General features: G+C 40.1%; 3 protein-coding genes across 3 annotated transcripts; 2 read left to right on the forward strand and 1 right to left on the reverse strand.

Moving 5' to 3' along the window:
- The first annotated feature begins 48 nt into the window (after positions 1 to 48).
- On the forward strand, positions 49 to 8,334 carry LOC138004966 (sideroflexin-5-like). Its single transcript, XM_068851259.1, has 10 exons — positions 49 to 108; positions 335 to 394; positions 1,157 to 1,210; positions 2,391 to 2,447; positions 2,886 to 2,951; positions 4,893 to 4,983; positions 5,364 to 5,479; positions 5,749 to 5,834; positions 6,674 to 6,791; positions 7,193 to 8,334. Exons 1-10 carry the CDS (start codon positions 49 to 51, stop codon positions 7,268 to 7,270), a joined length of 786 nt encoding a protein of 261 aa, XP_068707360.1. The 3' UTR covers positions 7,271 to 8,334.
- A 130-nt stretch (positions 8,335 to 8,464) lies between these two features.
- LOC138006426 (uncharacterized) lies at positions 8,465 to 11,336 on the forward strand. The gene is made up of 4 exons (XM_068852743.1): positions 8,465 to 9,856; positions 10,285 to 10,415; positions 10,852 to 10,908; positions 11,182 to 11,336. Exons 2-4 carry the CDS (start codon positions 10,316 to 10,318, stop codon positions 11,334 to 11,336), a joined length of 312 nt encoding a protein of 103 aa, XP_068708844.1. The 5' UTR covers positions 8,465 to 9,856; positions 10,285 to 10,315.
- Positions 11,337 to 12,849: 1,513 nt separating this feature from the next.
- Positions 12,850 to 23,176, reverse strand: LOC138006424 (proton-coupled folate transporter-like). Its single transcript, XM_068852741.1, has 7 exons — positions 23,067 to 23,176; positions 19,255 to 19,536; positions 18,208 to 18,523; positions 14,990 to 15,535; positions 14,420 to 14,503; positions 13,429 to 13,588; positions 12,850 to 13,057 (listed from the first exon to the last, which is right to left on the reverse strand). Exons 2-7 carry the CDS (start codon positions 19,486 to 19,488, stop codon positions 12,850 to 12,852), a joined length of 1,548 nt encoding a protein of 515 aa, XP_068708842.1. The 5' UTR covers positions 19,489 to 19,536; positions 23,067 to 23,176.
- Positions 23,177 to 26,454: the final 3,278 nt, after the last annotated feature.

Below are 26,454 nucleotides of genomic sequence, written 5' to 3' on the forward strand. Positions count from 1 at the left end.
GGTTGCAGGTCACTGCTTCACCATTGCTGAACAACCCAAACTTTTACTATGCTAACCTTAGACTTAAACATTATATTTAGGCCTAATGTTAGCATTAGTAAAGTTTTGGTTTGTTTCAGGTATGGTGAAGCAGTGACCTGGCAACCTGCAGTTTACACCCTCCAGCTTTGATACGTGTTTGTTTTTCTGCTGTGTTAACTGTGTACAGATACAAGTATTGCATAAAGATCCACCAGGCCTCTTCTCACTTAATTTTATTGGGACAGTAATGCACATCTTCATCTCAATGCAAAAAGTCTTTTTGCACTTCCATGGTGAATGTACATGTATGTAGCCATTAACTGACATCCTTTTGTGTGTGATTACAGGATATGTTCCTTTTGGGACTGTGACGGTAAGTTTTTCATGACAGGATGAGTAAATGGTCTTTTGGAATTTCAATTCATAATTGCAGATTTTTATTATTATAAGCAATGTTTTAGCTTTCAGCTTCCTGGCAGTAGTAATAATATTAATTATTATGAATTCAAAGGGGTTATTCAGAGTTGGTGTCAAATACATTTTTTGTTTTTAAGAGAATTGATAGGACAATTGATAGGGTGAGATTTCCATGGCCATCTTTAGTTTCAAACTAACCACAAACTAATCTGAGGGTGCTTTTCATTTGACAGAACTGACCGGCCAGACCGGGCATTTGGAGGGACTAACTCTATGACATCTCCGAGGGATTATCATGTCAGTGTTTCTTCAAATTGTTACATTTTCTTTGCAAAATGACAAGTCTGGGCAGCCAGTTCTGACAAAAGGAAAGTGCCCTAAGTGCACATAGGACAGTTTGTATCAAGTGTTCTGTGAAGGTGTCACTCACCCTTGGCACCTGTTTCTAATTGACCCATTAAGTCCTAGAGTTTTTTTAATGTATCCCACCCCAGATGATTTACTCATCAATAGGGCCACTTCAGGGTTGAATAGGTTAACAACATCTAGTTCCTTTCAAAAACTATGCTCTTTAAATGAGATGTAAATAAGATGTTGGCACTAGGGCTCAGGCATTTTTAAACATTATGTGTCTTAAATAATTATTGGAGTTTATAAGTTGCATTGATTTTGTTAAACTGTAAACCAGAGTAAATGCAAACCATATCTGCTTTTCTAGGTAATAGGAATGCTATTGCCTGCACCATCTTTGCCGACTGTCGTATTTTGGCAGGTAAGTTGGCATCAATAAAATTATTACAGTGTATTGATTCACTCCAAAGGTATTCAAATGAGCTGCAATGTGGTAGACATAAAAAGAGACTAGACATGGCACAGAAAACATCTGGGATAAAAGGTGGATGCAATATTTGCAGGATACAAATATGCGTAATCACTTCAATGGCAACCAATCAGTGCAGAGAATTTTCAATTATCACCTATGTAATTACTAAAGGTTGATAGAAAGGTTTCAATTGAGTGTCGAAAGTAATTAGCAAATTGCTTTGGTTTTGCATTACTTCACTCAGTTATTGGTTCAAACTTCTCGCACCATTTTTTCAACCAATCAGAAGTGAAACAAAAACCAATGGTAGCATGCGCGTGTACATTTTCTCGTGCTTTGTGTCCGCTACGTGTAATTACTTTGGTTTTGGTTTTACGACACTCGATTGAAACTCGCTCTATGGTACACACACTTATATCCAGGATTGCACCTAATTAGATGCATGCAGATTTTGATCAGCATGATGAAGTGTCCTAGGCATAAAGTCTATGCGTCAGCTACGTATTTACAACAACCCATTGAACATTAGCTTTTGTAAATATTATTTGAAAGTTAGGGTAATTGCATTTACTTGAACTGTTACAGTTGATTTAGCGGGACACTTTGTGACGTTTAGTGGGTACACCGTATATTTCTAGATATATTAGTTGAGGAGAACTTAAGAGGATACATTGTGATGCTTATAGAAATGTGCATGCATTTAATAGCCATGAAGCGATTAAAATAACGCGATTTTTATATTTTGAGATGACGTTCTCGTTGTTGTCGCCGTTACTGTTGCTTAAGCTCCCTAATGTCACAGTTGAGGAGAACCTATGAAGAGGACACTTCGGGACGCTTATGAAAATCCTGGACATATCTCCAGGGTATATATAGTATCTAAATGGCAGGATGGTTGGTCTGTAATTTAGGCACAGAAAACTAATTAAGGTAACATTGTGAACTGTAACATGATTTACGGGGAAAATATGTGACTTGAGTACTGTGATTCTCTTGGCTGCAACCTCCATAATTTATTAATGACCTTTACAGCATAATACACTGCCTCCTTATGAAGTTTGAAACAATGATAATAATTACCGTTACAAACACATTTTGCTGTGCTGATGGAGTCATCTTAAACTTGCAGTGGATGAATCAGAGCCACAATGCAGCTGTCAACTACTCAAACAGAAATGCAAGCAAGGTCAGCATTGACTAGAATTATTGTTTTTCTGTTCTGTTATAATACCGCGGGTTTTTTTTTTCTGCCCTGTTCTTTGATATAACTGTAACAGATGAATTACAAAGGAACTGAAAACAGATAATTTTGTTTAGAACGGTTTTCAATTGAGTGTCGAAAATAACCTTCGAATTGCTTTGGTTTTACATTACTTCACTCAGTGATTGGTTCAAAGTTCTCGCTCCATTTTTTCAACCAATCAGAAGTGAAACCAAAACCAATCGTGGCTTGGGCGTGCACATTTTCCCGCTCTTTGTGGCGGCTAGGTGTAATTACTTCAAGTTTTGATTGGTTTACTGGATTGGCCAAAGCAATTACTTTGGTTTTGGTTTTACGACGCTCGATTGAAACTCGCTCTAATTTTGACAAAAACGATTAAAGATGGTTTTGTTGTATTTTAAGCCAACACCAACGACCAGATTTTTGATGAGCTACTTTGGAGCTGTTACTAGTGCGGTGACTATTGCGGTAGGTTCATTAAGGGTCAGTTTTTGCGGAGGAAGGAAAATCCTTGCACTGGAGATATCTTTGTACCGGCACTTAGCCTCCAAACAACTAAAACATTTTCATTTGGCTTGAACAAGGTTAATAAGTTTGAACTCGTGACATCAGTCTTGTAACATATCGTGGTAAGTTTGAGGAAACAGAAATAAGGAAGAAAACAGAGAAAACAACTCACGCCTTTCAGAGTTCACTGAAGGCGGAGGCGGATAATTTATACTGGCATTTTGTCCTATTCTTCGTGGCTGATTTCGTCGAAGTGTTTAACGATGGCGGTCAGTATCCTCTTCGTTCGTGTTACTCGCGGTGCCTTCGCTGATGAAGATGTCGGTGGATTGGATAGGATAGCGACCAGTGCCCTTTTACCAAATGTGGTGTAAAGTTTGTAAATGTCGTGGTCGAAAACGAAACCAAACAAATAAACACGCAAGCTGTGACAAAACCACAACTGTCACAAGCGTGAAAAAATAATGTTAGGGAGTTTAAGCACGCGCGTTTTTGAGACGCGGACGGCAACCGGAAGTGAGCTGTTTTCCCTTTTAACGTGTCTTCACACAACCGCATTTACATTACTAAGTATCTTTTCTCCATTAGAGATGATAAATATAAAAATCTGGGAGACACCACTGTTCTGGCACGCGAAATGTTCTCTTCCGGTTGCCGTCCGCGTCTCAAAAACGCGGGTGCTTAAGCTCTATACTCAGTAGGGAGCTTAAGCACGCGCGTTTTCGAGACGGGAACGGCAAACCTGCTTCAAGGTTTCCTTCAATCTCTGACCAGGAAAACCCTTGCAGTAAGGTCGAGATCAACTTTTATGAATGCAAACAGAATACGGAAAACACATGTCTCTAGGGTGTTCATTCAACCTTCTTATATCTTCCTGGCGCCAGAATCTTCCTTCTACCATGTAAACAGCACCTACGTTTATTATATAGAGGATGTTACTTGGCCGCACGGAGATACGAAATTTCTCCTCAAGTATTGAAATATTCATATTCTATTTATTATATAAACACCAATGAAATACTAAATCATTTCACAAAGGCATCGAAAGGCGCGTTTTTATACGTAATCATTGCAACAGTGATCTCTTCACATGTGAAGATATCATGTTTTCGCGCGAAAGCTCACTTGGTATTTCACTAGTGTTTATATAATAACGAGCGACTTTTGTATGACGGTCACCTTGAAAAAGTGTTCGCAATTTGTTTCGCGGATCAATGTCTGGCAAGATTAAAAACAGGCACGCATTGCGTACGTGTCGTAGTGCAGTAACACAGCGCTTTATTTCATCAACTGAGCTGCGTTTTGTTTTCCAGGAGATTCAAGTTGTATTTGCGTACTATGTAGCTCTAATTGTAGACGATATTGTTTTAGTACCGTATATCATTACAGTGCCATGGTAGATGTCTTAGGTAAATAGCCCCCTGAGAAGATATGTGGTTCCTAGTAAAATACTAAACCCAGAAAGACTGAAGAAAATAAAGGGGAATCAAGAAACATTGGCTTCGAGGCTGACATGTTGATCTTACAACTTCTTTTTCACCACAAGTTTAAGCGTGTACTCTTAGGTTTCGAAGAACAAAATCTTTACTGAAGTTAATCCCTTGCCAGCGGCCGGCGGAGTTAGTATCTAGATAGGAGACCTCAAAATATACGACTTGCTATCAGAAACAGGACCGAAAATTCTATTTTAACCCTCAAAAATGCGAACTAAGCAAGGAACAGATTTTGTTAGCCTGCTTTATGCAAAACAAATATTGATGCAAAAGTAAATAAATATTGACACACTTTTTAGGAAGAGCAGTAGTAACAATGAAATGAAGTATCATCAGCCTTCCTTGTGAATTTCCTGTGGGAAATATCAAGGCATTTGTTTTCTTACGTCATGCTTTTGTTTGTGTATAGCTTGGCCTCACGACTCTCGTAAAACGCGCTAGAATTTCGAATCCATCTTTGAAAGCCTTACTACAACGATTGGTTGCTTATCCTGCTACAGGTGAGAAAAATCACGAATTGGATTTGCAGGGGTTGTTGTCACCGTGACATTAGCAAGGCCGCGGAGTGAGTGGGGTTGGGGATGCTATAGCCCCCTCCTCCCATCACACTTCCGTGATTCATACCAACCAGAACATAACTCTCCCACTTTCAATCAAAACGTACTCCGCGACCCCGGATAAGGAACGGATAACAAAACGCTATAAAACGGCATGTTTCAGGAGCAGATTTCTTTACCGTCCCGTACGCGCAAAACAACAACGTGAAATCAGATAACGAAGTTTAGGCTTTGTTGAGGACTTAAGGGGGTAAGCAAAATAACGAGCACCAAACAACAGCGACGACAACATCGCTAATAGGTAATCTTTTTCTCTTTTTTAGCTACTGCTAACATTTGTAATGTTGTCCTCATGAGAAATCATGAGCTCTTCACAGGAATTGAGGTCAAGGACAAGGAGGGACATGTTGTTGGAACATCGAAAATAGCTGCTCGGAAGGTAAGCTGATACCTTGCTCTTTTCTGCATCTCGTTTTTCTTGTATTTTCAGTTAGTGCCCAATCTCGTTGCATTCCCCAATTAAGATTTGGTGATTCGCCCCAAGGAAAACAGTGAGTCAGTTTTGTTTCCCCTCGATTACGACCATTTTCTTTCACCTACTTCGTACGTGAAACTTGTAAGACGTAAATTTTTAAGCGCTTCCAGTACAAAGCTTCATTTCCCTTTACGTTTATCGATAACTGTCCTCCTCTCCATTTTCATTTTCAGGCCGTGTCTGAAACAACCCTAACACGGGTGTTGCTCCCGTTGCCAGTTTTGGTTATTCCGCCATTTGCTATGCAAGTTTTAGAAAGGTGAGACTTTCATGAACATTTGACGTTTGAATTGCAATTGAGTAGTACGGGATCAATTGAAAGCAAACTGGCTGAAAATTTCACTGACGAAAGACCACTCAGAAGCAAATATCTCAATACCTACTCCACGCATTCGCTTCAAACTCTGATCAGCCTTAATAGTTTGCAACGGCTATAGCAGGGGAGCTTAGTCTATTTGGCTGGCACTGATTTTTCACGCGTGGACACTAGCACGGACATAACGTTTTCATATGCCTGGGAAATATGAAATAATGTCATGGTAACGGGCGCAGCTTCGCGTAGCTTCAACGATGCTCCATACTAGTTAAATTCGTGTCCAGTTAGGTGGCCTGGAAAGCCGGGGTATTTTTGTTTTGGTAAGAACTATTGGCCGACATCTTGGATATAGCAAGACTAACAGAGGCCTGAGGCCAGTCAAGAAAATTGCACTCAGTGAGAGGAGAACAGTATGAAAGGTTTAAGAGCTGTGTGCTTTCAAAATGGCGACCCATTACGAACTTTAGACCTTGAACAAGCGTCCGCCTGCCAAAAAACGCAACCTCTGCAGGCTACCAGTTAAGACACATTTTAAACACGGAAAGAGTTTAATAGGCCATTTCCGAGTTGCTGTTTGTCTCGGTTTCGAAGTGAGTCTTGGTGCTCAACTATTGTAAAGGAAATGAGTTTGATTTGCATAAGAATACGCAACTCATATCCATTTGAATGGTTGTGCACCAGGACTCGGAAATGGGCTATTCAGATGTCCTTCTTGTAGCAGTTGCCTTCTTGTTCCAGATTGTTGAGTGGCTGGCTAATGTTTTTTTTTTGTTTAATTATAGGACTAAGTTCTTAATGTCTCGTCCAAAACTTTACTTTCCTGTTCAAGTGCTGGTCTGTGTGGCTGCTTTTGGCTTTGGTCTTCCCCTTGCTATAGCTCTCTTTCCACAGACAACCCAGGTTAGCGTTAGCCCTTTCCATGGGCTGCATTTTATAAAACTTGAATATTTCGATATTTATTCATTACTTTCCTATCCCTATCAAAATCATCCATTGACACATCAAAAAGCTCATTAACAATTTTATTTCCTGGGAAATCCGCTTACAGTTTAAGCGGTTTTGCTTAGCGTGTGGAAACTGGTTTGCTGCGATCAATGATTACTCAAAAAAATTCCCACCATTTCCTCGGTTCCTCGCCCGACATGGTTTTCCCTTGTTTGCCCGCCTGCTGCAAATCTTCATCACGAATTCTGATTGGTTTATTCGATTAGCTGTGTCGTTTGTGATTGCCTAGAGTTTCCTTACAACAACAAATCATCTTTTTTTTTTTTTTTTTTTGCTTTTTTGTGTCTGTATTCCAGGTTTCACCGTCAGTTCTAGAGCCAGAAATTCAGATGAATACCAAAGAAACCACGCTATACTACAACAAAGGACTTTAACTGTTAGTGCACACAAACCATTTACCACTTGAAATGCAAACCTTGAGCATGAAGTATAAGAAAAAAAACTGCTTTTAATCAACAAAATTTCCAGATAATGGCACCAGCGAATATTCCGGCGTGGAGCTAATCGCGATGAGACAAGACCATCACCGCAAAAAAAAAAGCACACCTCAACTACGTTTCGGGAAACAGGAAAGTAAGCACCGGTAAACACACCCAACCGTGTAAATGGAGGAGTAAAAGCCAGTAACCACGCAGGCAAGTTTGAATCAAAAAGAAAGGTAGAATACGGCAAAAGGAGCGAACTCGAGAGGTGTCCAGGAATTTACGAAAAAAAGAAAGCACATGTGATTTTGATAGTTCGAGTGTTCAAATTGTCATGAACCTCAAATTTCAATTATAAGTCAATTCCTTTTTATCAGTATATCGAAAAGCAATTGGCCGTTGTGGGCGGGCTTTTAAAAGTTTCTTCGGTGCATCTGTTATACAACATGGTGCCTCGTTCCAGAGCTAATCTTACACCATGTCGAGAAAGAAGTTTTAACTTTAAAGGGGCTAGGTCACGCTATTTTAGGTAATTTTGTTTAATTTTGTTAATTATGAGCTCTAAACGTCAAATTGGTAGAGCAAGAGTCTTTCATTTGCAAAATCACGGCAACATAACAACTGAGAATGATTTTCAAGCTTTGTAAATGACATTTTGATATAGACTGATATAAATTTGAAAAAAGGTGGGCTGACGTTTTTCAAATTTACCCAAATTCAATCCATTTCAATCCTCTCCAGTTTTGTCCATCCATGTCCCTTCTTGGCTTCCCTGTGTTTTGTTAGAGTTCTTCTATAGTTTTGAACAGTTATTTTGATATTTTAGTTAATTCTATGACCATTCGATCAGTGCTGAATATGCCTAAAAGAGCGTGACCTAGCCCCTTTAACGAGTCATCCAAGGACTTCACCTTTATTCTTGGCACCTATTGAAATTGAATTGAATTGAATGTAAACAATCACTGCACACAATTGTATTTTAGGATCGGAATAAATAAATGAGGCGCCTTATGTTTTTCAATATGTTTTCAAGTCTACAAATTCCTTTGTCACTAAATACAAAAATATCCAGTCCGAAGACTGGATGTGGGTATTGCATGCTTGTATTGAAAAGAAATGATTGCAGAATGGGTTTTCCTTCAAGTCTACGACTTGAAGAGAGTTGTTCGGTAAAAGCGAAGGGATTTCGATTTAGTATACACGCTCCAGTGTTTGCGGGCTTATAACAGCAACATGCAAGTCTGTCAAAATCATGTGCAGACAGTTGGGGTCACAAATATGGTTAGGTAATCTTCATTTTTATGAGCGAAAAGGCTTCAATGTGGGAATATCTTAAAAAGACACAAATTTCTATACCCTTCTTTGCGCAAAATAAATCTTGATGCAACGATTTCCGTTCCTTTGTGAAACGTAATGTTTTAAATGCAGAAAGCTTAGGTAAATCTATCAGAACATTCCATTTATTAAGAGAGAGAGGAATTTCGTGTGCTTTAAAAGACAGTTTTTTGTTGTCGGATCGACCTTTTTGGCCATATTTGTGTACAACATTGGAGCTGTGGATAATCAAGAAATGAAAAACGTGGTTATTGATTTCCTTGAAATCCATGCTCTAGATTTCCAGCTGCCTGAAATGGAAAAATTTTGCATAGGCAAAATCTGAACTGAAGAGAAAAGGAAAGGCTCAGAAGGTAAAACGTTTGGAAGATCGAAAGGAAAGGTTGTTTAGCCAAGAACACTTATCTCCCAAGAATTAAAAAAAAAAAAGAGAAAATCTTCCACAAAAAAGAAACAACCGTAATGACGATGATTAAGAAGACCTCATATTGAAAAAAGATCAAGCAAGCTTCCAAGAGTAAGGGATAAAAAACGAGAAGGAGAGGTTGACTGAGCAGCTGAACAATGCTTAAGATATAGTGGAGAAAGTAAGGACTGAAAATATCAAGTTAAAATTAAAGTGCGAACAAGAGAATCTCTTGGTGCGAAGCATTGAACAATTTCTTCGGAAGACTGAGGAGCTGGAGACTGCTACTGAAAAACACTAGAACCAGAGCAATTAACGTGCTGTAATCTCATTAAGAAGACCTATACCGATTACCTCTTGAACAATTCACAGTTCGTTGGAGTTGTAGGCAGTTTGACTACTTAATATTAAAATTCCATGAGCGCTCGATGGATAGGAAATGATAAACAGCCAACGAGGCGCGTAGCACCAAGTTGGCTGTAAGCAGTCTCATATATCCAACAAGCGCGAATGGAATTAAATTCTGGACGCTTGGACACTTGGAAATTAAAGTGGTTTTCCAGTTTGGCAACACTTAACGTACCGAGTCAGTTTCCATTTTTATTTTGAAGCCCGCTAAGTCACGGGTCCCACCCTAATTCACTCGGCTGTCAATCAACAATGTATCAATCATTTAAGCGAGGGCTTTTTCTCCTATGGCAATATCTCGCGCATCAAGTGCATCGTGCGGCAGTTCATAGATGCCTCCCAAGACAAACATCACCTCCAAGTAAAGTCGCTGGTTAAAACTGAAGCCTGTAAGTACTAAAACAACCTAATTTATTGGTTAAATATGAATCATCATTTTGATTGCAGTTATTTCTGAGTTTTAGATAAAAAAAAGCCTAAAAATTTGAAGCTAAAAACCACACTCCAAAAATTAGGCTGTGTTCGATTGACCATATTCCGAAATAGGAATAAATGGAATAGAAGTTAAAAATCCTTCGTTTTTACGAAGATTCAGATGAAAATTACCAAACACCGGCTAAAATGCTATTTTAAACATATCTTTGTTATCCTTGTTGCTTCAAAACGCCAGACATACCGTTTTAAATCATCACTACACGTATTTCTATTCCGGAATAGGGTCAATCGAACGCACCCTTAATTTCCACGGCACCGTTTGTTTTGATACCTTAATCGAAATAATGCGCATTTTGTAAGGTTTTTCATCATCGTTTGTCAGTGTGATTCATTTACCATAAACTCAAGATATCATGCGACGAATACGATCCTGTGCTTACGACCAAGGACAACAAAGCAAAATCATCAATGTGCGAGCTGTGATCACTGGACTGGACGGCGTAGGAAAATCAGGTAAGACCATTTTTACGAGGCCGCCTCGACCTCTTTACACATCTCAGAAGTATTTCCAAGAGGTGTTTGGTGCTACAAATCTGTTGGCATACAAAAAGAATGGTGAAATCATGAAAAATCCACGGACAATTTGCATATGGCTGCACCGGCGGCAGGTTCTGTACTGTACGTTTCTCTATTGGGAGACCGTAACATAACTTGGATATCGAACCGTGGGTATCAAGAGTCCACTCGGTTTGATAGTATACAGAAACGTAACAGACGTAAAGAAAATCAGTGCTAGTGGACAGCTGAAAGAGTGAAAGAGGCCCTCTTGGGTTGGGCGCCCTTGTTCCCTTAAAATATGTACTAGTGTTCCCTGGTGCTCGGCAAAATCAAAGATGCATATAGGTAAAACTTATTTACTTATTTCTTAACTTGTATGATTTTATTTCAGCTTTGACCTTGCGAGTTTTGACCCGACGGTTGACTGGAGAATATGACGAAAATCTAGGTAAGGTATTGGTGTTCTTGGAAAAAGCATGTTTTTGACCATGTAAAATAAGAGGGTGCCAATGGGGTTTGACAATTGGCCAAGGAAATAGTAGTTAACTGACAATTGGACCCGTAGTAATTGGCCTTACCTGTTACGGTGACCCTGCCAAGTACTTTATTATTTATTTTTTGTGTCATTTTGAAGTTAATATATGCTTTTTCGGTGGAATTTATGAAATTTTTAATTACCCATTTTAAGTGATATGGACTCAACTTTACCTTGGCTTTGCAGGACACAGAGAAGAAGTTGGTGGCATTTACTTCCTTTGGCGATGTTTTCTTCATTCTCTATTCTATCATTATTCATTCATGGAAGCAAGACGCTTGGGACGACCATTTAGAATGCTAGAAACAATCACTGCACTCATATTTTGGTGGGAGCCATAAAGGATTTAGGACACCACAGAAACATTAGTGACAATGAAGGACTCCAAACTGCAAAAGAGTTGGGCTCAGTACAACCTCGTTCCCAGGGTCTCTCTTCTCTGCCTCCATTGTCGTTGAGAAAAAGATCTTGGTTCAGGCTGGTCACGAGTCTCCCAGAATCGTGGAGGCTCACCAAATGTGTGTTAGGGGAGGGGTGGCAATGTAGGCCTCGTTGGCCTCGTCGGCTAAGATTGCGTTACGTATCGAAAGAACAAACGTTTGTCGGAAGTGTAGACGTCTACTCTTTTTAATAGAAGACAAAAATGATACAGGAGCGGTGGGTGGATTATTTTTGTTCAGGAAGGCTAGATTTCACTGCTTAGCTAACAGGTGTATGTACTGCATGTTCATCAGGCGGGATTGACAATTAAAATTGTATTTAGTCAAAAAAGACGTGAAATAATAAAACAAAGTGACTAGGCGAAAGAATGCAACCGTGTAAATAATATGAAATACAATGTCAGTGAAGCTGGGCATGGGCCACGAATGCAACACGTAAGCTGCTCGAGTCAGCTACTGTCCGGAAAACCGAAATTAATTTTGTCAGATCAATATCTCCAAACTTAGCTTGGTGCTGACATTTTTAAAAACAATTTTAAAGAAATACTTTTCAAAGTCATAACGGTTACTTTTCAAAATGTACGTTGTAGCATACGAAACGTTAAGTTTTTAAAAATGCGTTGCTTCACAATGTTTATCACCGCGATTTGTGTTTTATTTCTGTTTCTTCTAGCAGGAAAGTTCTTCCTGATACCAGGTATTAAAAACTGGGAATTTTGTAAGGTTTTCGAAGTTTTAAAAAATACCAGGTCACTGAATTAGTTTTTAAGATATCTTCCAAGTTTTAGAGGGCCGTTTTGCAGTGTTGTACCGTTACCATGGCAACAATTTGGGTCTGTTGGAAAAATGCCTTGCAATATTATTATACAAATATCAAAACATTCCCCTACCGAAAGAATCGACAGTGTTTTAACCCTTTTCCACTGTTACATGTGAAAAACCCTTTCGAACCTCCTTAAAGAAACAATTTGTCAATATACATATTCAAGAGCGTTTTTACACACCGAGTTATTTTTAGATTGATTTTCCCGCGAAACCAGACCTTTCCAGCTAACCACAAGTCTTGCGTAAGAAATTAATACCTATGGGATTGAGAATAGTCACTAGTAAACGCCAATTCTTGTTTAAGAACTTGTCTAAAAATAGCTTAATCTGTGAAAACTAGTATTGGAGTTAATGGGCTCAGGATATATTACTGTATTATTTACAAGAACAGATGTAAAATTGGTAACGTCGCGGTAAGTAGATAAATTTAGAAGGCGGTCCCTATAATTAAATCCTACAAGATATCATGTGTTAGATATATGTATAATTGGTTCGCGAGTTAAATCCCTTTTCACCTAGAAAAGAACGAGCTTAATCTGAGACCAATTTTACCAACAACATATAACTAAAGCTTATTTAAATCGCTGCTCTAGAGTTTTGTTGAGCCAGTAAACCCATCATCTTTAACATGCTCTGGACTCTCGTCCATTTCTAAGCTACATTTTGAACTGTTGTTAACCACAAGGGTATTTTTACTCTCTCGGGGCTCTGTCTTCTGTTCGATGCCATTTTCTTGATCACTGTTGGCTCGCATTTTCTCTGCTCCGTCTTGGGTTGGAGAGGGAATATTTATGCCGCTGAAAACCAAAGAGACGTCGTTATTGTCACACAGAGTTAACATTGAGCCAGCTTTCTTTTTTTGTTACGAAGGGGCAGCTCTATGCAAGATAGGGCCGAAAGCATCCACCCCGGTGGAAACTCAGCTGTGCTATACGGTATACATAAACGAGCTTGAGACACATCACTACCCCAGCCAGCCATTGCCAGCCATTGCCTTAAAGTGCAGCTCTCTTGTGCTCGGGACTAGGATCTAGTGACTCCCTTGTATATTTTTTGTGCCTATTGCTTTCTGAAGCAATCAGGAGAGCCGTTGTAATAGCTGCATTTTGACCTCTTGCTTTAGTTATTAGCTAAGATGCGCTCCGCAAAGAGTCTCCACAGCCCTTACCAAATAATTCCAAGGGGAATGAGCTTGATAGCGACGCTCACAAGGAAAACAAAGCCATTGAATCCAAGGCTAAGGGTGGCTTCATAAACGTAATTAAAGATTGAGACACCGGCAAACTGAAAAACCGTAGTCACTAGTCCATAAGCACAGAACAAGGAGCCTACAAAGCCGGAAAAAAGTGAACACTTTAGTTAACTAATCGCAATGAACCAGTCGTAAAGCAAGTCAATCATGAGCAGTTGGCGCAGTGTGGAAAAACACGTTTACGTATTAACGTCACATCAACTTTTTTATTGAGGGTTGTCCAATACGCCGACATAATGAGATTTTAAGATACATCACAATGGACATCACAAAGTGTCCCTTAACCCTAATCCTTGAAAAATGGTAACAGTTTTGTAAAGAGCGGGACACTTTATGATACTTAGTGATGTCTATTGTGACGTAATCTCATTATGTCGGAGTATTGGACATTTGTGTTCCATTTTATCGCCATTATCATTATTATCATTATCATCATCATCAATCGTCAACGTGATTATTATCGTTAGCGTTATCGTTATCGCTTTTACACTGACTAGCTAAGAGTATTAGGAGGCCCCGACAGTGACGTCTAGCTACCCACCGGGCAGGAATTTGTGCTCACAGGGACCAGCAGAGAATTCGACGTCTTTTGTTTTTCATCTGCTATGTCTCGAAAAGGTTCGTTCCGAAACCCTTGGCGGAGTGACAATAAAATCTCAAGGGACGTTATTTATGATCGTTGGAGCATGACCCCCAACCTCACACTCGCCAAGTCTGCTTAACTGACATCATTGATGTGCAATCAGCCAATGAATGAAGACAAGTTCATTTGCAAAGCAAGTGACTTTAAAGTAAGACCACATAGCAGTACTGGTAGTAGTGGTAGTGATAGTGATAGTGATAGTGATAGTGATAGTGATAGTGATAGCTAGATAGATCTGCGGGAATTGGAGGAGTTAAAGCATACCTTGCTCATCCTCTCCTACTGTCCTGGACAAAATCCCAATAACGATTGGACCAAGACAGTGCTTAAAAACTGCCAGCCCAGGTGCTGCAAGTCAAAAAGAAATACAAATCACATCCAGTGGTTCCTCACAGCTACCATTGGGCATTATTAGCGACCAATAAATTACTCTTCTCAGTTTTGCCCTTTTAAATAATCTTCCCATATACAAAATAATATCCCGCTTGCATGGAAATGAGGCTTCTTGGTTGAATAGGCATAAAAAAGAGAATATTATCTTGGCCGTCATTAATGAACAAGGTACATGAGGAAGAATAATTGCAGGACGGTTGGGAGTGGTCAGAAGAGAAAGGGCCCCACCTTTTTCGCTCGCCCACCTTTTGTGAGGCAACTGACTTCACAGATATTGATAAAATTCATGGGGGCAATTGAAGAATGCTGCTGGGCTTTTTGTCAGATATTGTTAACGTTATTTCCATGACTGGCTTCACATATCGTGGATACCTGCCAGAAAAATCATGTCGGGTTTCTTAAATTTCCACTCATACCTTAAGTAAAAGATCTCCCACTCACCTAGGAAAACCAACCAAGTGCGAGTTGCAAACGACAAGAGTGTCATTTCTATGATCTGACTTACAAGTCCTATCCCACCAGTAATTTTTTCACTGAAGAAAGTTCCGAACAACTTCACACCAACAGCTCCTCCAATTCCGGGAGTTAACAATGCATAAGCCAGGAAGTAGCCCACAAGAGATGGACTAAAACAAAGAGGGCTCTTTATTATGTAAAGGATTACAACTCCGCCCATGCCTTCCTCAGTCAACGTTGCAATTACTCCAGTCAGTAACAGCAGCAACAAAATTCTCCTTGATCCACCGGGGCGAGGAACTTTGAAGACATTTACCAGCCTTTTTAAGTGCTGCAGATCGAAAAACTTGTTTTTCTCGTTTGAAACCTGTGCGTAGTTTTCGGGAACCAGGAAAATGACCCAGAGAGCACTTGCTGTAAAACAGGCGAAGATAAGCCATGCAGGTGCGATGAATCCGAACCTTTCAATCCATAAACCACTTGTCAGCTGACTAAGGAATCCGGCCGAGAGGACCGTCAACTGCATAATCGCTGCAAAGAAAAGTGAAACAAATATTTGTTAGGATATCTCCTAAAAGAAACAATATTCTTTGGAACAAGGTTATAATTTATGTACCTTGCGAGCAGTTGGTTTCTCCTACGCTTCTCGAGAAAGAAACCACTGCGAGCAACCGTTTGATTTTTCATCGAGCATGTGCGAAGTACGTCACACCCCACGTGATGAATATGACGTCAATTCGTCTTATTTCGCGGGAAATCACTACACAGCAGGCTTGTCCAAACGCAGCACTTACGTAACTGAACGCACGCGCAAGCTCCAAAACAAGTTTTCTAACTCGTTTTACTGGTTTAAATTTAATTTATTCGTCCTTGGCGCTGGACAGCGGCACACTCAAAGAGACTAACGGTTGCTCGCAGTGGTTTCTTTCGCGGGAAGCGTAGGCGAAACCAGCTGCTCGCAGGGTATAATTTATGAGGACTGTCTAAGGGCGCGTTCGATTGACCCTATTCCGGAATAAGAATACGTGGAGTGATAATTAAAATGGTTTGTTTAGCGCGTTTCGAAGCAGCACGAATAGTAAAAATATGTTTAAAATAGCATTTTAGCAGATGTTTGACAATTTTAATGTGAATCTCCGTAAAAACGAAGGATTTCTAACTTATATTCCATGTATTCCTATTCCGGAATACGGTCAATCGAACGCACCCTAAGTCTCACTGTTTCGAAGAGATGAAATTCGTTGAAGTTTTGATAAGAACATATCCAACCTCGTTTCCAGTTAGGCATATATAGATTATACTTACAACTTCTTAGCAACTTTTGAAGTTTGAGCAACGTTTCACCTTTGCGGAGGATATCCAGTACAATTTTGTTTGAAGCTTTTATGTGAATGAAGTGGCGTATGTTGATAAGCAACTTGTTAAACTTTTGGAGCAACTTTTGAGCAACGTTTGACTCGCAATTTTTAACATTATCTATATGTGCCTATTTCCAGGGCCTCGGTTGGGTTCCCACACTTCTTTTGGAGAAAAAGCCCTGGTAACGAGATTGGGAAAGACAACAGTCGACCCTGTAGTCGGGTCAATTAGTTTGTACCTTACTCAGAATAATCACTTGTACAAAGAACTCTTTTAGTCGTTACGAACTCGTTGTGTTCTTCATTTCGGTCGTTGGTTTCGTTATATACTTGTGATTTCACATGATCCGTATTGGTTATGGCTCCAAACTAAAAATATTGAGATTCCTGGTTTTTTCCTAACACGACAACTGGATGACGTTCAACTTGTTCTAGTAATCCTTGGTTTTATCCGTCAGCTGCACTTGTAAACAGCCAACTCATGTCTTTCTCCTGGCAGCTAGGATTTTTATGTCAGTTTACCCAAAAAACCCTTGAAGAGGAGTGGTCAATTGAGCCTGTCTAAAGTAAACATGCAGTTGCCCAAATGAACTTATCTCGAGCTATTAAAAAAAATCATGACACCCATAGTCAAAAATTCACTAGCTTTCCTTGCTTTTCCTCGACATTAAACGTTTAGTCAACGGCAACGGTTTATCTACTAGTGTACACTACAAACAAACAGATTCCCATAACTATTTGCTTCAATCGTCCTCTCATGCACAACACGTAAAAAATGCCATCCCATTCTCTCAATTCTTAGATTGAGGCACCTCTCTAGTGGCAACTTCGACTTTAACAGCAAGTGCGAGGAAATGTGCCAGTTTTTCAAAAAAACGTGGCTACCCTGACTCCGCTGTCACCACAGGCAAACATCGTGCCAAACGTCTCTCTCTGCTCGGCTGAGGCACTCATGGGGGGTCCCAACGGTGCCAGCAGTCGACCTCACGAGGTTGCAGGCGGGAACCAGGCTTTTTGATAATGAAGAGGAGGTTAACCTTCAGCATCAACCCTTTAAGTCGACTCTTACGACACGCAGGGATACGTTGGAGGTATTCTTCCCCAGTGGGGCCGCACACCACACGGCCTAACGTCACAGAACGAAGAAACCAACAGAATGCCATTCACCCTCACCTACCTTCTACAAAACCTTGCAGTCAAAAATTTCATTCTCAAAAACTTCAAAATTCTCCTCAATGATCCCGAAACTAAACATCTATTTCAACTACCACCACCTATTTGATTCAAACGCGACAAAAACATAGGTAACTTTCTAGTTAAGAGCACATTTTAGTCTGACAACAAACCGGGATAAAGCCGGACTTTTAAACGTACACACACACGAAGCAAAACTTGTCCTTTTATTTCTAACATGGTTACATATCAGGACCGAATCGATCCGTTAAAATCACTGACCACTCCACGTGCATCTCCGTAAATGTCATCTGTTGCATAATTATAACCTGCGCACTATGTAAGAAGATCTACATGCGAAACATTCGCAAACAACTACGAGATGTAGAAAAAACGACACAGATGCGTCAAAACTAGTTGCGGGCCATTTTAATCTTCCTAATCACCTCCACCACAACATGACAATTTGCGGCCTATCCTTAGACCACTTTAGCACCGAAATCGGCAAAAAATCTCGAACAAAAATTCATTCATCGATGAACGCCTCTCATTCCATTAACTTAGTCACAAATTCATGTCACCATATTTCCACCTATGGCAAAGCTCTCTCACGGTAAACTGACTTTGTGCCTGAGTTCTTTTCCAAAAATAAGATTTTATGTCTCTCCTTACCCAATCTAAATGCAATCGCGGTCTTCTCTGTTGTATCAGCAACATACGACATGACAGCTATTGTAAGCAACGTTAAAAATCCCGACAAGCCGCTGATAGCCAAGCCCACGAACATCACATACAAAGGCAACTTGAGTTGTATGACAGTAAGTATTACTATGGTCCCCAGCATAGCTCCAACCGGAGGAAAGATTAGTGCGGGTTTTCTCCGTCCAGACTTGTCTAACCAGCCTCCCCAAAACGGAGCCAGGAGAAGAGAGGGGATCGTCTCAAAGAAAATCAGTGCAAGATCCACTCTTGTGGCTTGGCTTTGTACCTAAAATTATATAAGATTGATTGAGCCTGCAAAGCTGGTGGGATTAGTGCGCGTATTATGTGCCGAACTGCGGCGATGCAATGGCCACCTTTATCTTAGAGATGCATAATTCGTCTGGGACGAACTTGGGCAAACTTTTATTTCTGGGTCTGTTAAGTTCGTCTGGTATAACGACGGGCACAAAACGCATAATGCACGCATAATGCGTCTGGACGAACTATCCTTTTTAGCACGTAATTAGATAGTTCGCCAGACGCATTATGCATCTTGTGCCCGTCTTCATAATTGACGAATTTAACAGATTTAAGTTGCATGCATTCATTCATTGCATACTTTCGTGGCTAGCCTGACATACGTATATGTTTTGTCCCTGCCAAGGGAAATAAACAGACGCAGCAAAGACTGTTTGCCCAAGTTCGTCTCAGACGGATTAAGCGTCTTATATAGTTCGTCCCGTCTTTAGACTAGACGAATAACATGAGAGACACATAATTCGTCCAGACGATTTATGCGTCTCTAGTACAAAGACGGCCAATGTGTCACGAATGGCGAAATGTATGGTTACCAACCCTTGATCCCGCGCGCGTGAAACTGCGCACGTTAGACCTCAGTTTCCTATATAGTGTACTTTTATTAAGCACTTCTATCATCAGCATATTCAAGACTACTCTTAGTTGAAGGTATTTGTGTTCGTAGGTAAGTCAATTAAAATGTTCTGTATATTATCTCACCTCTTTTTCGAGTTGCTTTAAAGTATCGTTTTGGGCGATGATACTTTCTTGGCATCCAAGTCCATCGTCGACTGCAGTAACCTCTTTATAAGGAAAACCGTTTTGTTCGCTAAGAACACTGTACACGTATTGCCGATACAGAGGAAAGGCAGACAGCAATCCGTACGCGTAGAAAAATAAAACGGGTTCCACTGTTAGCAGGCGTCTCCACACGGGAAGGTTGTGTCGCGGCATCGTTATGAATAACTGAGCGACTCAAAGGGTCCACGCGCTTGAAGAATGCTAAAGTAGGGCAAGAAATTAAAGGCGGAATAATGATTAATTTATGTCATATATTTGATCTGCGCAATGAACATGAAAAGAACGTTAGAAAGTTCATCGCAGTTAGATAAGAAACTTAAGCATGCGCAGTTGCAAGCAAGCCTGAAAAAATTCCAAACGTGAAAGGGATTTGAAGCCATGACCACCGTGCGCTGGATTACGCTGCACTGGCTCTGCCAACTGAGCTATCAAGCCAGCTAAGAGGTGATCTATTGCACTTCAAGTTTAGGGTGAATTAAATGTCCTATAGGAGGTTTTCACGTGACGTCATCGCCTTCATGTTGGCGAACGAAAACAAAAGATCTCTCATTAGCTTTTTTTGTTCGTCCACCAGAAGTCGTACATTTCTCTATTGTCATTGGTGTCCCTAGAGGTTGGTTGAAAACGTTCTATATAAGGTACGTGGGTACTCGATACGTTATTTTCTGAAGGTCGTGTGTTCACTTCTCATCCTGGTCAGAGATTTTCCATTCTTGCGGGGGCCCAGTTCCAAAACTATAAACGCTCACGTGGATTACATGGGACTGAAAAAGATAGCACTGAAAAAAAATTACACTCTTATAAATATTGCATCTAATTAGGTGCAATTTGGACCACAGACACATGCAGAAAATCAGCTGCACCGTCATGACGCAGTAGAAACACGGACAACGGACGGTAAGTGCAGGAGAACGCGAGCGAGCGTGTCGTAACTGTGTGTGATTTAAATGCGGCCAGACATCTTTTAGCCAATCATCGCACATTACCAGGAGACCATGACTCCTGCATATACCAATGGTAGCCCACATAATTTGCAAATGGATGCCTATCGCAGAAGTTTCGAAATTGTTTAAGATATCAAGATAATTAGCGCAGTTAAATGGATACATCTTAGCAGAAGGCATCTTTAAACAATAACCGACGGAATAGGACACAAACTACCGTGACAAACATGAGCCTAAACAAGCGCAAAAATGAAATAAATTTTTACGTAACATCAAGTCTTTTTTCTCGTATAAGAACTGATTAGAGCTACAAAGTTTGTAGGATTGTAATGAATTTTACATTGGTAAAACAAAGCGAAGGGGGCATGACCGGAAATCTGAACACTTCAAGACGTTGTTAAGTAACAATTAGGGAGCTTACGAAACGAGGACGACGATGGCGACGAGGACTTCATTTAAAAATACAAGTTCGCGTTATTCATATCACTACGAAGCTATTTCATGTCGTTTCGCCTTAAAATGTATAGCAACTGTCGAGGAATGAAACCTGTATGAGTGGGTTTGAAGCTTAGAGAGAGAACTGAAAATTAATCGTCATGTGTTAACGTCGTCCACAGACCTTGAATTTGGTCATTTCACGTCGTCATTTAGGAGATGACGGCAAAGAAATGTACCAAAATGTAAAACGCACGTGCAGAGCGTGCAGAGCCATTGTTTTTGCTCACTAAACCTATTGTTTTGTAGCGTCGTCGTCGCCGTCGGCGTCATCGTTTTGTAAGCTCCCTAATAACACGTGAGCACGTAATCTCAACTGGCCACAACTTAAAATGGGACCACTTTGAAATTCTAGCGACTGGGAGGTCGACCGACATTGTACCATAAAAGAAACTCTTTTTCTTCGTGATCTTCAGCCACCCTTAACTGGATATGTTCGCAGCGAAAAGCTGTATCTTTATTAATAAGTTTTACATGTGTATTAGGTATTGCATTTACAGTGTATATATTTTCTCTTTTGTTTTCATTGTTTCTTGTCTATCTTTTTAAAGTATTGTATTACCTCCTTTTGGTACTATCAATGTTACCTCGTAAGCTACTCAAATTACTGTTATATATATTTTTTAAATAGCTAACGGTTAATTCTGAAGATGTGGTTTGAGCCATACGAAACGTTATTAAGGCACTAGAAATTGAAGAATTAAAGAGTACCCGTCCACCTTGGAAGCGTTACTATTTAATCTTGTCACTGCAGTTCCGTAGTCAATGAATTTGAATATTACAACTCCAAGTCTCGTAGTGAACGAATATGGATATTATAATTCCAAGGAGTAAAATGCACTGCCACCGTGGTCCACAGTGTGGATTAAAGAACAAGGTATGACTTTGGGCCTTTTGAGGTTAAATCAAGAGGAAATGAGGGGACAGAGAGGGAGGCTCAAGGCGTTGGCCGGGATATGTTATGTCCACGAAAGTTATTTTTAGACGAGCGGAAGTCTTTGTTCTAGCGAAAGTCTGTCCTCTGAGACGTCCGCATGCAGTCTTGCCTCGCTCTCAGGTTCTTAGTGAAAAGAGAAAATGATGGCGCACGTGGAAGGCTGATGAATATATATTTTCTTTCAAACATCGGACCGAGGTTGGCCTGCATGCGGACGTCTCGGAAGACTTCCGCTCGTCTAAAAATAACTTTCGTGGACTTGACATATCCCAAACCTCCTTCTCTGTCCCCTCATTTTCTCTTGGTTAAATGTAAATGGACGGATGTTCTGTAATCCAGCCTAAAAATTTATTTCAGTTATGCACTTGTTTAGCCTCATGTTTGTCACCGCGCTTTATTGGCCAAAGACGAAAATAAGTGACGGACATGAAGAATAATCAAGAGCTGATTAATGCAAAATTGATTATGTGTAGCGTGGTAGAGGGGGAGGTATAGGTTGCGGTGCGAAGGATCACAATGAATACATTTGAATAGTAATTTAAATATTTGTTTTTCTTGACGAGTGAGAAGGGCTTCTCTATATTACCTGAATCGTGTAATGAACGTTATTTTCTTAATATGACATCAATCCTACGCATGACAAATAGTGCTTGACAGACAGCCTTTATTAGTAAAAGCTATGCAGCTTATGGGGTCGTGAGACAACGTAAAGGCGAAATTCCGTTTCACTTTCTGAAAAAAATTACCTGGTTTTCTTTAGTGTGAATTGAGTTTGCTTTGCTTTGATTAGTTTTTAGAAGTTTTTTTTTTAAATATACCGCAGTCATTTCAGCTCTCGAATTTTAATGAGGTTCGAAAGAATTTCCGGGGTCAGCTGAGTGACCTAAGAACGCGACCTAAATCACAAAAAACTAGAGACATTTTTTGCCGGAATTGTTGAGCAATATCTCGAAACCTAGCCTGGTGACCTACCCTAATTTTTTTGCATACAAGTAAGATTCTTTTCATCGCATTGTTTTTAAAAAAAATATTTTATCTTTCACAAATTAGTTATTTTGATAAACAACTTAAGTTTTATAATTACAATGTAGAATTTTCACGTCAAGTTTTAGTAATTTGAACTCGTCTCACGTTTCCATTGCGATTGTACACACTTATCGAAAGATTGATAATGACTGACTGTACATTTCTTAGTTTCATTTCTCGTTTGTGTCGAAAGGCTCTCTTTGTTAAGTCGTGCGTGACACCTGAAAAAGTTGTGCAACTTTATCCTGATGTCAAAACAGTAAAAAATACCAAGTTGTTTCGGTTTACGCAGCAAACAAGCTGTTTGAATTTAAGAAAGTTCTTCTCACCTTCCTTTGTTAATTCTTTCTTTAGTTTAGTGGTGCTTCTCGCTAGTGTAGCTTGAAAGCCTTGGATCGTGTTTTCAGAGGTGTTGTGATCAAGAGTGACTTGGTTGTGATAATGTAGCTACAGTACTTTTATGTCTGGCTCGGTTGCAATTACGTCACGTAATCCCTTAGGCTCTTGGCAATGACGTACTCGGAACCACTCGACAGTCACCTAATTTACGGTCAAGTCAGGTCAGGCTTTGCTCTCAGCATCGGTGCTGCATTGATCAGCTCGAAAGATAACGTTTGTAAACAAAGCGGTATTTGGTTGCAAGCTTCAGTAGCTTAAAAAAACCTCACCAATTCCGAGAATATGAAATTTGTGGTTCACTTCTTCTGTAGAGTTCAAAATCGGTCATATCTCATTTGTGATAGCTGCTTATTGTTAACTGCAGTTGCAACTTGAAATCGCCTTATTTTAATTGATCTCCTCACGATATGGAAAATCCTTTGGTTTGAGTCGCGAACGGACCATTTCATTTGGGAAACAATTTGTTAATTGACCAACATCGCTAATACATCACTGATGTGCAATAGGTCATCTGATGTGGATGTTGCTCTTACATAACACGATTCTGATCTAAGGGACCTGGATGACACCCACGCACCTGTCAAGCTAAGAATGTCAACAGTCAGACCGTTCTCTCCTTGGTTTTCTGATCATCTTCGTGAGTTAAAGCGAGAAAAACGTTGATGGGAAAGAAAATGGCAAATATCAAACCTTGAAATCAACAAACAAGTCTACCAACTGAAGGCAAGTGAGTACTACACTGCTATTGAAAATGCAAAGAGGAACTACATACCTCTTACTACCCAGGCCAAGTTCGAGGTCCGTACTGTAAGGTACGGACCGAGTTTTTTCCCGTTGATTTATGGCTCAAGCGCGAAGCGCGCGGGCCATAAATCAACAGGAAAAAAACGAGGATCCGTAACTTACAGTACGGACCTCGAACTTGGTTAGTAAGATATTTATTATATCTCTGAGGTTAATCGGCGCGCGGGCAAGGAAACTAGTCAAAGTGAAGCGGAAGGTTCAAATGCCACAAAGAATGCCGTGCCAAAATCCCAAAAACTAAATCTTCTTGGCTGTTAAGTTTGAAATAGTTGCTTGCAAGATTCAAACAGTTTTCAGTACAAGTTTATGCAACAGAAATGACATGAAAAACTCGCTAGATGATGTTTTGTCGAAATTTCAAATTTAGCAGGCTGTACAGCGGGCCGTACTGTAGAATACGGCCCGCTAATTTAGCCAATTACAGCGCGCGTACTATCTGAGAGATATAATAATACTTTGATAGAATCTCTACATCGACTCAATCTGACCTCTTCAATCTCGTTGATGGGTTGTTCACCGTGAAGAACAAGATAATCCTGCCTACCCATACTGACCGGCATGAACTTGCGACATGATTCTGCACTTTCTTTGATTCTAAGATCTCTGATTTACTGGACGACTTAATGGCTTCTTCTGACATTGGCGATTGTCATCGTTATGACAAGCAACCTACTCCATTAAGTTATGAGCTGAGTACCTTCAGGCCAGTGACATCTGAAGATGTTAAATCAGTCATGATGTCATCACGAAAGAAGTCCTGTAGCTTGGACCCGATACCTACAGTCCTTGTAAAGAAGTGCACTGACGTCTTCGCCCTATCACTGCAATTATCAACTTATGACTGGCGTATTCCCTTCGCAATTTAAGCACGGCCTGGTCACCCCTATCATCAAAAAGAAAGATCATGATCCTGAGCTTCTCAAGAATTATCCTCCCATTACAAACTTGTCCTTCTTATCGAAAACAACAGAACGTGTTGTATCTAATTAGCTACATCAGTATTTGCAAGTTAATGGACTCTATGCTCGAATGCAGTCTGCCTACAGGCCTAACCACAGTACATCTTTCTCTCTGAGACGTGTTGGGCAAGTTAGAAGATATCTTGACAATGCAATCACGGAAAAATTCACCCATGCCCTGATTAAATCTAAACTCGACCAGTGTAACAGCTTGTTATACGGGCTTCCAGATAAAGAAATCTCCAAGATTCAGCAAATTCAAAACTCCGCAGCAAGATTGATTACTCGAACCAAGAGGCAAGAACATATCACACCAGTACTGAGGAAACTTCACTGGCTCCAATCAAGAAGAGAATAATTTACAAGATACTCTTACTGACGTACAAATCGCTGAAAGGGCTTGCTCCAGACTATTTAAGGGACTTATTAGAACTGTATGTGCCAACTAGAATTTTAAGATCTGGATCAAAACATCTCCTCCGTGTCCCTAGAATCAGAACAAACTATTATGGTGGGCGTGCTTTCTCTTCGTGTGCACCTAAGCACTGGAACCAACTACCCTCCTATATTAAACAGGCAGCTTCTTTAGAAATTTTCAAGAAAGAACTTAAGACCTTTCTTTTTGACAATGATATCGACTTTTTGACTTGACTATGTATTGTATTGTGTACCATGCCTCTGTTACATCTAGCGAGGGGACTGAGCACTATGTAGGGCTCACGGACACGGACTTTAAGGCGAGGTTCGCCAACCACAAGCAATCTTTAAGGACAGAAAAATACAGTAATCAAACTGAGCGAAGCAAATATGTATGGCGCCTAAAGAAAGCAAAAACTGAGTATAAGATCACTTGGAAAATTCTAGGCAGAGCGCGTGCGTATTGTAACACTACAAAAAGATGTAACTTATGCACACTTGAAAAATATTACATAATTTGCCACCCGAAGCTCGCCACACTTAACAAAAGGTCAGAGTAAGTTAGCAGCTGCCGGCATGCAAGTAGGTTTTTACTAAACAACGTGTAATTAAGAACCAAACAATGTGTAAGCAAGTGTGATGAAAAAATGAACGCATAAATACCGCGTTTATGTAAATAGAATCATAAGATCCTGAAGAGTGGGAGCGCCATGCTCCTACGAAACAAGCTTGTAGATCTGCAATGAAAAAGTAGTCCACTCTTCTCTATATATATAAACAGCGCTTTATTTCATCAACTGAGCTGCGTTTTGTTTTCCAGGAGATTCAAGTTGTGTTTGCGTACTATGTAGCTCTAATTGTAGACGATATTGTTTTAGTACCGTATATCATTATAGTGCCATGGTAGATGTCTTAGGTAAATAGCCCCCTGAGAAGATATTTGGTTCCTAGTAAAATACTAAACCCAGAAAGACTGAAGAAAATAAAGGGGAATCAAGAAATATTGGCTTCGAGGCTGACATGTTGATCTTACAACTTCTTTTTCACCACAAGTTTAAGCGTGTACTCTTAGGTTTCGAAGAACAAAATCTTCACTGAAGTTAATCTCCTGTCCGGCGGCCGGCGGAGTTAGTATCTA

Source organism: Montipora foliosa, chromosome 6 (assembly GCF_036669935.1).
Source record: "Montipora foliosa isolate CH-2021 chromosome 6, ASM3666993v2, whole genome shotgun sequence".
Lineage (NCBI taxonomy): Eukaryota > Metazoa > Cnidaria > Anthozoa > Scleractinia > Acroporidae > Montipora > Montipora foliosa.